General features: G+C 37.0%; 1 protein-coding gene across 2 annotated transcripts; it reads right to left on the reverse strand.

Moving 5' to 3' along the window:
* Positions 1-4,985: 4,985 nt before the first annotated feature.
* LOC130827586 (uncharacterized) lies at positions 4,986-13,322 on the reverse strand. Of its 2 annotated transcripts, none has more exons than XR_009047229.1 (4): positions 11,324-11,485; positions 10,789-11,021; positions 5,943-6,002; positions 4,986-5,251 (listed from the first exon to the last, which is right to left on the reverse strand). XR_009047229.1 is itself a non-coding variant. In XM_057693344.1 (4 exons), exons 1-2 carry the CDS (start codon positions 13,243-13,245, stop codon positions 10,989-10,991), a joined length of 513 nt encoding a protein of 170 aa, XP_057549327.1. In that variant the 5' UTR covers positions 13,246-13,322; the 3' UTR covers positions 4,986-5,251; positions 5,943-6,002; positions 10,789-10,988. The 2 variants fall into 2 exon arrangements, 1 of the variants encoding a protein (XP_057549327.1); XM_057693344.1 differs by lacking the exon at positions 11,324-11,485 and adding an exon at positions 12,766-13,322.
* Positions 13,323-13,904: the final 582 nt, after the last annotated feature.

Below are 13,904 nucleotides of genomic sequence, written 5' to 3' on the forward strand. Positions count from 1 at the left end.
TTATAATCATTATAATTAAGTCAGTATAATTATAGTTTAATTAAATTTAATTAAATAATATATATATATATATATATATATATATATATATATATATATATATATATATATATATATATATATATATATATATATATATATATATCATACGCCTGACAAAAAACTGTTACTTTTATACTACAAAGGTGTTACTTTTAGGTAAAAAAGTGTTACTTTTATACTACAAAGGTGTTACTTTTAGGTAAAAAAGTGTTACTTTTATACTACAAAAAGGTATTACTTTCAAAAAAAACGTGTTACTTTGTATTTATATATATTTTTTTTAAAATAACACTTTTTTACTAGAAAGTACCAGATTTTTTTAAAAACAAAGGTAACTGTAACACCCCGAGATTTTCTGACGTCATTAATTAATATTTTAATAACTTTTGGGAATTTTATAATTATGTTAAATTAATTTAGAAGTAGTTTTAATAAATTCCTTTCATATACGAATTTAAATATTAACATATATTTATATTAAAAATACAATTACGATTTCTAAATAAAGAGGTTCGAATCAAAATAGTTATTTTGTTAAAATGTGTGAGCACACGAAGGTGAGTTTCCTAGTTTGGCCTCGAAAGAAGATAAACCTAGGTAAACAAATAAATAAATAAATAAGTGTATAAATAAAATAAATAGGATGAGTTAGGGTTTTAAGTGGGTATTACTCCCTCCCTCACTCAATTCACACGCCTCACTTCCCTCTCTTCTCTTCTCTCTCACATCCCTCTCCCTCACGGTTCAGAGCAGCCGACAGCTACCCCACGAGCAGCCATCAGCACAGCCGCGCCTCTTCTCCTCCTCCACAAACAGCAATCGACTCCTCCCCGTCCTCCACGGGTAGCAGGCGGCAGCAACCGGCCTTGCTCCATCACCTGGCAGCAACAACTGCTTCTTTGTGTGCCCCAAACAGCAGCAAGCTGCTGTGACGCAGCCCACGCAGCTTCCTCCACCATTTTTGTGCTCCACACCACCTCAACAATCACCTATACCCTCACCCATTTCTAGTTCCCCTTATGAGTCATCTCCTCTTTTCTCTAATTTATTTTCTAGCTTTTAATTGGAGTTTTATTAAGTGTACTGAGTCGATGTTGGTTGTGTTAATTTCATTGAATCTTTTTGTGGGTAAGAATTTGATTGATGAATTGAACATGCTTATGACTTAGGCTTTGAAGTGTGATTTGAAATTATGGGTTGTGTTGAATGTGTGTTAGTTTATTTGAATTTTACTATGAGTAACAATTAAAGATGTTATCTTTGAAACTAGTAATAGTGTGGGCTTTCATGTACATTATGGTAGTATATTAATTTATTGATTCTTGCTATGCATAATGGTTAAAAGTATTATTTTTGAACATGAAATGACTATGGTTTGGATTTAGAAATGAAATTACTAATGATGTGTGTTCTATGCTATATTTTGGTGGTGTGACGAATGATTGGATTACCTTACAAGTTGTTTTAAGACTCGGTTTGGTTAAATATTATTGTGACAGATTTAGTTGGTAATGGTTATGATTAGAGTGAATATAGAAGTGGTGTGGTTGTTAAAATGGGAATAATAGTTGCTAATTGTGTAGTTTGATTGTTGCGAATTACAAGTACTCTTATTTGGTTGCTATTGAAGTCATAATGCATAATTTTAGTAAGCCAAGAGCACAATGTCAACTTATCGTCGATGGTTGCTAAAGTTACTTGTCGTGTTGTTTTTATTATAATTCTTTCTAGCTTTGTAGAATGTAACAAATGATATCGCAATTCGATAATTTTAAGATTTGCCTTATCGTTATATAAGTGTTATATTAAATTTGTAAGGCTTAGTTGTGATTAGTTATTTTTGGGTAACGCGAACCGATATACTCAAAAATTAGTTGATGAAAAGGAATGATTCACATATGCTTTTACTTTTAAATCGGTGAAAAGACTTATGTTGTGTTGAGTTTATGATTTTGACTTGTATTGAATGAGTTGTGTGCGTGCTAGAATTATCGAAAATTCATGTTGAATGGGTGATAGTGGTTACTTAGGCATTTAGTTGGTATGACAAAGTAGTTAGAGGAACTTATTAGTTCTATTCCTAACTTGTATAGGTTCCCAGTTCATAAGAGGGATGTAAAACCTCGTTTTGTCTGATTATTGTGGCTCTTTTGGTCGCGCGGTGATGCTTACAGGTACGTACACGCAGTAACGAACTCTTATATACAATTTTCTTTAAGACATTATTGTTTATTGTGATAATATGCATTGTATCGAAACTATGAGATACTAGTGAATACACTTTATACGAAAAGCTATCGACTATGAAATCCTTGCGCTTAGAATAGTTATAGAGAATGAGAGTGTTAGTAGGAGGCGGGGACCACCCCCTCATTTATTTAAGAATTGGATTATGCCTTACTTAGAGTTAGAATGACTCTTTAAAAGGTAAATTTCATATTTTGTTGAGTGGCTCAGTGGGTTTTGGCGTGCTGCTATCCCAGGGCGCTCATTAATAGTCGAACGTGGGAGTTATTCCCATCTGATAAAGTATTAGATTATGATTAGCTGGCGTGACTCAACTGGATTATGTTCGGTTGATTTAGTAGTCCCCTAGGTGAGATCCGATGGGATCACCGTAAGGGGGGTATGAGCATGCTTTTGTCATTGGGCGCCGGATGGCCGATACCCCCCTGACCAAGGTGTTACCATGCGGGCCTTGCAAACCCCAATATGGTGGCCTCTTCATTGGTTTCGTACCCCAGTGTGTTAGTTTTTCCAGAAGGTAAGACCCGAGAGGGTCAGCTGGAGGGGGCATGAGCTCATACTTTGCCATGGGCGACAGATGGCCGATAACGCCCTTGGCCGCGTCACTATGCCAGGAAGTAGAGAAAAGATCCTTTGATAGAAAGTTATTTAGTGATAGAAAGTTTATTCATTGATCGAAAGTTATTTAATGATAGAAGGTTCATTATTTGATAGAAAGCTTACACATTGATAGAACATTTACTGATTGATAAAATATCTACTCATTGATATAATAGTTTATGCTAGTGAGAAGTGTGCCTAAGTTAAGTTACCTTAAGGATATTACCGACTATGATCACACTTACCTTAAGATAGACAAACTCTATAAGGTCATGTATTAGGTATTCTGTTAATGCCTTGGTTGAGTTGATACTATGCGTGTTTTGCAAGAGTTTATGTTTTGAAAAGAGGAGCGTGAAGACCTGCATTCTACCCAAGAACACATGGTTCGAGTTGGAAAGGACGTAATGAGATCAAGAAGTATAAGTGGACATTTAACGATTACTATCTGTTCTTGTGTCTTATGAAATCATCTTATGTTGTTGTATAACATAATGTTATCTAGTAGTTGGCCTTATTATATTTGATGCTAGTTACTGACGTGTACGTGTTTGTGTTTATGTTTGATTGTTGATGACCTTCTATGATTGTCCTGCTATGACACATTGGTTTTTGGTCTAATGTCGAGCAGCAGCCAGCAGGAGGATCATAGACAGGCGTAGCAGGTACTGGAGCTTCTTTTGCATTGCATTGCATTGTGGGAGAGTGATGAGGGCGAAGCATAACCTATGTCATACCGTTATCTTTCGATTTTGTAGCTCTTGTTATCTTTTGTAAACTTTGGTTGTTTTTTTTTGTTATGAGGCCTTGTGTCCTCCCTTGTATATTCGCATTTTCGCTGCGTATTTTATAACTCTGTATGGTTTTAAGGAGTTACGTCATTTTAAAACGCAAGCGTCGACACTGGAACCACGATCCATGCTTGGCATGTTGATTTGAGAAGCCGACGACGAATCATTCTGTCGTGGTGTGAGATTTTAAAGGCAATGATGCCTTAGATTATGTCTAATGTTTTTATTGTGCTAATTGCTCTACCACATGTTAGATTTTCAGAAGAGATGCTGTCAAAATTCTCACTCACCTTTTTAAAGTTAATATTTAACATTTTCACAAATTCTTTTCCTTTTCACAAATTCTTTTATGAAATAAGCAAGAGATTGAATTGTTGGGAATTTGTTACTCGAACCGAGTCTAAGATTGGCTTTTAAGATGAAATCAAGAGATGGGTCGAAGTGCGCGGGGTGCGGAGTAGCTACTGGATTGGAAGACGTCCAGGTCGCGGACCGTACGTTTAGTTGCATTTCGCGAGTTTCTGAAGGAAAAGCTACTGTTTTAGAAAACAGGTAGGTCGAGGGCCGCGACCTAGTACGCGAGCCGCAACTTGTGCAGTTTTATGCAGGTTTTCAGTTTTCGCACGTTCTTTTGACGGTTAGTTAGTTTTTGGGCCGGTTTCTTTGTAATTGTTAACCTAATTTCTTTTTATCAAGTGGCATACTATATAAACCCCTCTTGTAATTAGAATTAGGGGATGATGCATGAAACACAAAGTGAGGAAAACTTAGAGAAAAAAAGCTTGGAGAGCCATTGTTGTGGCTTCTCGTTCATCTTATTATCTCTCGGTTTATAGTGAAAAGTTTATTCTCGGTGCCGGTGGATGTAGCTATCACGTTGATAGTGAACTACGTTAATTTCTCGGTGTGATTTTCTTTATTGTTTGTTTGAATCTTTATTGCTTTCTATTATTTTTTTTTATCTTTGTTTCCACTGTCACACAACAATTAGCATTAAGAGCTCAGGTTTAATCCCAGGAACAGTTTTTTAAGGAAACAATTGGTAGGAGATTCTACAATAAGGATTGAGAAATTTAATGGGAAAATAGCTTTCGGCTATGGTAGATTAAGATGAAGGCGTTATCAAAGCAGTTGCAGATTTGGCGTCCATTGATCCCAACGAGTGCGGCATCTACGTCGGGATCTGAAGACGGATGGACTGTTGAACTGTAACATCTCGGAATAACTCGGGTCGTACGAGAAGAGAAAGTGATCTTTTAAAAACGGAACAAACTGTAATCCGAGTCAAACCGGGATGTTAGAAACAGTTTAAAACGGTTTTGAAGCTAAGGAAAAACGTGCGGATCGAGTTCTATTAGCGTTATTAAGAACTACTGGATGATAAGAAAAACTTAGCAGCGGATAAGAAACGAAAAGTTGAATCTACTTATTACAACTTGAGAGCGAGAGTCGCCTCACAAAACCAAATGCTTTTTAAACTAAATTTTGAAGTTCTTATTAAGACTTCTCTACCCTAATAATTTATTTCTTCAAGGGACAATCCTCACTCCCCAGACCTGCAACTTGACTTACTGCTAGTCATTGCCCAGATAGGACACAACATCATCGCAGGGTCGTTAAGACCAAAAGCACACGTCAGCGAACGTCGCATACCAATAAATAATAACATACGAGAAAGTTTAATCAATTAGTTAACAACTCACAGAACCGTACGCTTAATCATGCTTATTAAGAATATTTATTTTCTTGTAAAAGTTAGTCAGCCATACTGCTGTACTATCCGGCCGTACTGCCAGTACTATCCAGCCATACTGCCGGTACTATCCAGCCATACTGCCGGTACACTCCAAACTCCATAAGTGAGACAATACATTAGGGGGAGCTAACCCCTAAGCAAGCCTCTACCATAGACACTCGCCTTACTTCGGTGTCTATAGTTAAGTATGCATACCCCCGCGGTGGCCCATAAAGCCCTCATATGCCGCGAGTAATTCTCTTCCACCAATTGACGACATACTACGTCCACTTTTAAGTTAGTGAGGTCATACTACCTCTACTTATCAAAACAATATATAAAGATTGACGTCATACTACGTCCACTTTTAAGTTAGTGAGGACATACTACCTCTACTTATCATATAAATGAATAAAATTATTGATTCGAACGATAACATTATTCGTTATGTATACCCATGCCTTACTTTTGGGTATCATTAATACATAATACATCGGACTAATGCGAACCACGCTGCGTGTACATACCTTAAGCAAGATAACCAACTCGCAAGCGTCTTAATCAATTCCCGGTCACGAATCGACTTCCTACAAGGTTCAATCGTATTCGGGAAATAAGCACACATACACATTTTCCTCAAATCATCCATAACACACATATACAATCACATCCATACCTAGAATACTACACACAACATGAACATCCATCACATACTATAACATGGTATAAACATAAAACTGGACAGCCTATACAATCTGTCCAGAAACTCATCTTAAGACTGTCAAACTGAAAATCCGACTTCACCGATGCGTCCGGAAGGCGTCAAAACCCCCGGTTACCAATTTTCATAATTTATAACATAGTATAAATATTTTTAACTTAATTTCAAAGCCAAAAATGCTCCAAAAACACAATTTTTCCACTATTTTCAAAACCTACGGGATTTCATTTTTTTTTTATCACAAAAATATAAATTTCAATGCTTTATTCCCTAATAAATCTAAACAATAAAATTTACATAATTTCCATGATTACATCCAAAAATAAATTTTAATTAATTATTTATATTTTTCTCAAAAATAAAATTCTTTTTACACCAATTTACACACACAAACACACCACACATATACATGTATATTTCTCTACCAACATTATAAATCTCCACTATTTATCAATAAAAATAAAAATAAATTTCCATCACCACATATATTTTTTTATATGAGCAACCATTTTTTTTTTTTTTTTTTTTGAAATCAAAGATAGATTAGGAAAAGATTTGGACTTAAAATGATTTTAATTGCCTTAAAAGTTGAAGTCTCATGATTTAACCTACTAACAAAATAAATAATAAAAAGAAATATATTTTTTTCTAAAAAGAATAATAATAATAAAAATAATAATATTACTAGCAAATCATTTAATATATCGGGAAAATATCGGGGTGTTACATGAACAGTTAGTAGTGATGGAAGAGAAGGCTCTTTCTACCATCTTGCCAAGTCTTGATGATCAGAAGACGACCGCAGAATTATGGTTAAAATTGGAGTCATTGTACATAACGAAATCTATAACCAACAAATTGCTACTGAAACAGCGATTGTTTAGTCTCAGGATGCAGTCAGGTACGCCGTTAAAGGATCATCTAGAAAATCTTAATTCTATTTTACTAGATTTGCGTAATTTAGAAGTTAAGATAGATGATGAGAATGCAGCATTAATATTGCTTGTTTCTTTACCGAATAATTATGAAAACTTTGTGGAGTCTTTTGTGGTTGGCAAAGACTCGACCCTAGAGGAAGTGAAGGCAGCACTCTATGCTAGGAAGTTGCATCAAAAGGCGACAGGTGCTAATGACAATTAAGGCAGTGGGTTAGTTGTTAGGTCGGGTAGAAATTCTAGAAAGAAAAAGGAGTCTAACAACAAAAACGGTGCTAGGTCGGATACTTGTAATAGTAGAGATGAGTCTAGCAACACTAGGACCATAATATGTTATCACTGTCAAAAACCAGGACATTTTAGGTCTAAATATCCAAAATTAAAGAATAATCTCAGGCCACAGTAGTCGGAAGTAAACAGAATAAGAGCTATGATTCGGAGGAATACTTAGCATTGATTAGTTGTGTTGAGTTTAGTGATTTGTTTGATAGTTGGATTCTTGATTCCGGTAGTTCGTTCCATATGAGTCCTCGTCGGGATTGGTTTGATACTTATAAGTCTTGTTTTGGGGGTTCAGTTACGGTTGTTAACGGTACTCCATGTGAAATAGTAGGTATTGGTTCCATGAGACTTCGGACTAGTGCTGGGAGAAGGGTTACTTTGACTAAGGTGAGGCATGTTCCTGCATTGGGGAAAAACTTGATATCGCTTGGGACCTTAGATAATTTGGCGCTCAAGGGGGAGTTTAGCAATGGGGAAGTGAGTGTCTTTAAGGGTTCGACTTTGATACTTAGGGATATCAAGGTGAAGTCCCTGAATGTCTTTCAAGGTGTTACGCTGCTTAGTTTTGCTGTTAGTGCTTCAACTTGTCACTAGGAGATAACGGTTTGGGATAGACATTTTCATATGGGTGAGAGTAGAGGGCTGAAATTGTCCATTGGGAATCGTCTTACATGTGTCAAGGATACCTACCTTGAGGAAGACAAGCATTGGGTGTTTGGGTTTTAAACACGGGTGTGAGCTTAGCATTGAAGCTCATGACCACTTGTATGGTAAGAAGATTAGTTGGCTACATTTGGACAGTTTGTTTTATGGATTTGTTATGTTCTGTGTTTTAGATATTTTGCGGCATCATACCTATGGGATAACACCATTGCAAAACGGTGTTACAGGAATAGCGAATCGGACCTTATTAGGGAGTCTTATGCATGCTCTCTAGTACTTGGTTGTTGAGTAGATACTAGATTAGTTTTTTCGATCAGGGTTTACACACGGGATCAAAGGTGACCAGTATGTGTGTGGTGTGGCTCAGTAAGGTATCGTGCTATCCCATGTTTGGAACCTTGTTAGGGCTTTGGTGTGTTGTTGTGTATTTTGCAACAGCTGGTTATGGTGATAGTGGTATCGAGTTTAAGGTGGAGTATGAGGTTAACCCCTCATCCATTTCTGTTCGACCCCAGATTGATGGTGTTGATGCTGCCCCAGGTATCTCTCTGACTGTGAATTCTGGTGATATCTTTATCTATGTGGATAGTTAAAAGAAGTCAGTACAGGAACATTCCGCCGATCTAAAGGATTTCAAGAAAAGCCTATATGTGTTATCGAGAAGCCTAATAGGTTGGTTGTAGGGAGTGTTGTTTTGGTTGCTATAAGTGTGGTAGGTTATGCATTGAATCTTGTGGGATTGGCAAAGTTGGTAGCCGGTTTTGTGGAGTCACTTGGACCTCCAACTTATGAGCACCTTGTACTGTATAGTGAGCGTTCACAGTGGCTTGCTATGACTTTACGTATGAGCAGAGTATGGGAACTGTTTTGTAGACTAGTAGTCTAGTACTGTTACTTAGCTCAATTATATCGCCTCATTTTGAGGCTAAGTCGGTCTACTTGTCTAGAGTTACGGTTCGGTGTTTGAAGTATACTGTGATGTGTACTTGTTTTGCGCATGTTAGAAGTGTCATTTGCAGGTTTGTGACTCAACCTGGGTGGGGGCACTGGCAGGTAGAGATTTGTTTTCTCTACGGTTTGCTTGGATCAGCTGTTGTGTTTCTTATGTACGGGAATGATGTTAGGTGCTTTGTTACATCGATTGAAGCTTGGGTTGTGTTCGCTGAGTTTGATTGTGTTATGATCTCGGTGATGGTTCTTTGTGATCAACCTTGGTTAGCTTTTGTGTACTACGATTGTGTGCTTAGTGATCAGGTACTTGATATTCGGGAGAAGCACGGTATGGTCAGATTTCATTCGGAATGCACGTACATGAAGATAGAGGTAAAGAAGGTAGGATGTTCTGACAGTCCTAGTAGATTCTTTACTATGCTGGATTCAGTGGCATAGGCCCTTAAGGGCGATGTGAGGGAGCTCACAGGTGGAGGTGTGCACAACCTCAAGGTGGAGCTTGCCTCGTGGACTTGTGATGCAGGTGGAGCATTATGAGTGACTTGTGATGCTAGTTGAGCGTTATGAGTGTTTATACTTGGAAACGAGTATGTGATGGGTCTTGGTTGGAGACTTATCAGGATGGGTCTTAGTTGGAGACTTGTCGGGATGTATGGCTTATGTTTGAGCTTGGCATCGGTTTTGAATTGAGAATGGTTTTGTTTCACTACGGTTTGATGAGGCAGTTGTTGACTACGGGTTCTCGTCAAGGTGGAGATTGTTGGTATTTTGTGACTCAAATCGAGTCTAAGATCGGGTTTTAAGATGAAATCAAAAGATGGGTCAAAGAGCACGGGGTGCGGAGTAGCTACTGAATTGGAAAACATCCAGGTCGCGGACCGTACGTTTAGTCGCGTTTCGCAAGTTTCTGAAGGAAAAGCCACTGTTTTGGAAAATAGGTAGGTCCGGGTCGCGACCTAGTACGCGAGCCACGACTTGTGCAGTTTTTTGCGGGTTTTTAGTTTTTGCACGTTCTTTTGACGGTTACTTAGTTTTTGGGCCGGTTTATTTGTAATTGTTAACCTAATTTCTTTTTATCAAGTAGCATACTATATAAACCCCTCTTGTAATTAGAATTACGGATGATGCATGAAACACAAAGTGAGGAAAACTAAGAGAGAAAAAGCTTGGAGAGCCATTGTTGTGGCTTCTCATTCTTCTTGTAATCTCTTGGTTTATAGTGAAAAGTTTATTCTCGGTGCCGGTGGATGTAGCTATCACATTGATAGTGAACCATGTTAATTTCTCGGTGTGATTTTCTTTATTATTTGTTTGAATCTTTATTGCTTTCCATTATTGTTTTTTATCTTTGCTTCCGCTGTCGCACAACATGAATTCACACAACTAAGAAGTACGAAGGTGACAAACATTCATAATAGCTATATAGTAATGACAAAGTGACATTGACATCATAATTTCACGGCCCGTTTGGTAGGTGGTAATAAACGATGGTAATGGGAATGAAAAACTAGGGTAATTTTGTTGAAAATCTCTTGACTACCTTGATGACCATGCTTGTCCAACTTCAATCATCTCATTTTCTTCATAAAATTCATTTCAATGCATTATCATTGGGAAAGTAGTATTAAATGGTAATGAAAATTTGTAAACAAAAAAACTTTTTTGTGATCAAAGTTTCATTACCATGGGAATGATATCGAACTTTTGATGAAATTGTACACTATAAATCATTCTCACTACCACCATTTAGTATCACTAACCAAACAGGCCGTCAGTGTTTTATGCATTAGTTTCAAACTCATATTATGATATTATCCTTACCGTGTGGAGTTCATTGAGCCATCTGCTGATGCTGTCAAATGTCTGACGTATACTGATATCATAAACCAAAAGAGCCCCAACTGCATCTCTGTAGTATGCTGATGTAACTGCTCTGAACCGTTCCTGACCAGCAGTGTCCCAAATATGTGCTTAAATATCTATTCCATTAATCTCCATCTTCTGAGTTTGAACCTCTACACCTATAGTTGACTTGGAATTTGGGTAGAGTTCATCTGTAGCAAATGTTGCAAGTAGATTAGACTTTCCAACAGCAAAATCGCCAACTAATACTATCTTAAAAGAGATAATCCTCAGAAAATTGTTCATCCTCTGAATAAATTTAAATGCCATTTCTATACCTAAAAATGAAAAAGCTTTAGAAAGAGCCAAAAAAACTCACCAACTGGTTACTATTGATTACTCTGTACATTAAAGATATATTATTGTATGATAGTGGAAGCAATAATCGAAAACAATAAAGTAAACAATAAAGATTCAATGCAAACAATAAAGAAAATCACAACGAGAAATTTACGTGGTTTACGCACGAGCACCGAAAATCAAACTTTCACTATTAACTGCAAGATTACAAAATGAATATTAGAAAACCCTAATAACAGCTCACTTTTGCTTTCTCTCTATTTTAGTTTTTCACTCTGTGCTTAATTGCATGCCCTAACCCTAAGATCATGGGCCTTTTATATACTACAGCATAAAACTAAGAAACTAAGGCAACAATTACAAAGTAACTGTCAAGTAAACCCACGAAAAACACATTAGAATGTTGCACGCACATACAGCAGAGACTTGGCGTTACTTGCCGCTGACTTGGCGTTACTTCTGATACAAACCCATACTTGTCAGTTGCATACGCTGACTCGGCGAAGAACACCTTCACAATGGAAGTCGAGTCGGTTTTCACTACTGAGATCGACTCATGTAATCGATCCCGATCTTTTGAGATTAACTGGTGAAGGTAATGATACAAGGGAAACAATCTTTTCGTTATTAAAAGGATAAGACTATGTGCCCTATGCGCTCAACTAAGTGAAAGTCATTTAATGGCATTTGAGTTGTGTAGCAATAGCCAATAAACTTTATAGTCATAGGTAATGAACAACATGATGATAACATCCTCCTTTGACGGGATTATTTAGGATTTTTCGGTAGGGGAGGAGGATAAGAATAATCTTATAACAATTGTTTACCCAAAGGTATTTGTTTGTTAAGTAAACTTCTAAATAGTTACAACAGTCAACAACTCTTATCAGAAGGATATTATAATAGATTAGTCGAAATGGGTTCAAATTTCAAATACACATATAAACAAGGTTAATTAATAAGCACATAATAGTACCACACCCGCGAAAAATGCTTATCCATACATAGAAATATGTTGTCGCTGTTAGATGAGACTATTAATCATTGGATTTCTAGTCGGAATTTTGTCCTAATCACTTTTTTCTTCCTCTTATTTTTATTATAAGAACTTTTGTTTAATTTTGACTCTTAGACATCAGAAGTAGTATAAAAAAGCAAGTTTTCCATTGTAGCAAACATAGTCCGTATAATTAACATCAGCAAAACATTTTGTTGAGCTCCCCCGAGAAAACTTGGACCGCTCATCTTTCCCAATAAAGCTACCAATGGGAGCATTCCAATACTTTTTGTCCCTTAACCAACTATGGGCTCGATTAAATTTAAAAAATTCCAAATAAAAACTTCCAAGAAATAAGAAGAGATTGTGCTTTCACGAAACAAGTTTTGTAAAGTGAAATAGAAGTATAACATAATCACAATTCACAAACAGTAGGGTAACAACAGCAATAATTTGCAAATTGTAATGATAGAAAGGGAAAACAATCAATAATAAAGATCTCAAGATAAACGAGTATTGAATGTACAATCAGAACTGGAAATAGATTGAGAAGATACGGAGATGTTGAGATGGCATGAGGAGTATGAGACGAGATGAACCTTAACAAAAAGTAGAGTAACCTTGCCGGAAATGCGAATGTTGGTGGAGAGCGGGAGAGTGGTGGCGAGCAGATCAGAAATGAGAGATTGTGAGTTCGAAAGTATTCGATCCGCCATGACAGTTAGTGTAAGCTTCATAGGAAGAGTCTGGTCGGCGGATATTTTGCCAGCGGGAATGGGAGCCTCTCCAACAATCTGACCTCTGTAATCCAAAAACGCAAAGGTGGAGGCGTACTTAAGGCCAACCTTGTTAGGGTTATTGACGGAGAGGGAGGCGTCAAGGGAGACATTGAAGTGAATATTAACGTGGGATGCAAATGATAAGTCAAAGTCACGGAGTGTAATCTCATTAACTGTGATTATAGGCGGCCTTGCCTTAAACACCGTGGCCCCTAATATTGACAACAACACCACTATTGCTATCATCAGCGACAACACCACCAACCACCGTCGCCGCATACCGCTGCGCTTCTCATCCATTTTTATATTTGATTTGAAAGCAGTCGGAATTCTACCCCTGAAGGCTGAGGTGCCTTTCTGTTGCCTTCTCGCAACTCGCAACTCGCAAATCGCCCTTCTCCTCATATAGACTCGCTATATATAGAGTTATAGACCAGCGCGTAAACAAAGTGAAATAAACATAAAATCCCTTCTAATATAATGGGCCGACTACGATACATAAGCCCAATAAAAGACATGGGCTCATGACTCAACAACTATTGAAAATTTGAAATACTTGAGAAAAAAAAAATTAATTAAATAAATCAACTTTTAAGAAAATCCCAAAAGTAAGCGTGAAAACCCCAAAGCTGTGCTTTGGAGCTGTTCGCAGTTACTAATTGCGAACAGCTAGTTTCTACAAAAACGCAGGTCAGTTTATTTTGTTTGCATTTTACCCATTTCGCAAAACCCTAACTTCATTCGACATTCTCCCTCTAAAACCATTGATTCATTCCATCAAATCTTGCATTCCTCTTTCAATTTGGCACTTCAAAATTAGTGTGGGATACTCTAGCTTGCTCAAAGGTAAATTTTTTTGTGGTTTTTTTGTGTATATTTTGGTTTTTAGGGTTTTAATCAAATTTGTTTATTTTTTCAAATGTACGTTTCTAGTTGTTAAATCAAGACTAATCTTAATC

Source organism: Amaranthus tricolor, chromosome 11, assembly GCF_026212465.1.
Source record: "Amaranthus tricolor cultivar Red isolate AtriRed21 chromosome 11, ASM2621246v1, whole genome shotgun sequence".
NCBI lineage: Eukaryota > Viridiplantae > Streptophyta > Magnoliopsida > Caryophyllales > Amaranthaceae > Amaranthus > Amaranthus tricolor.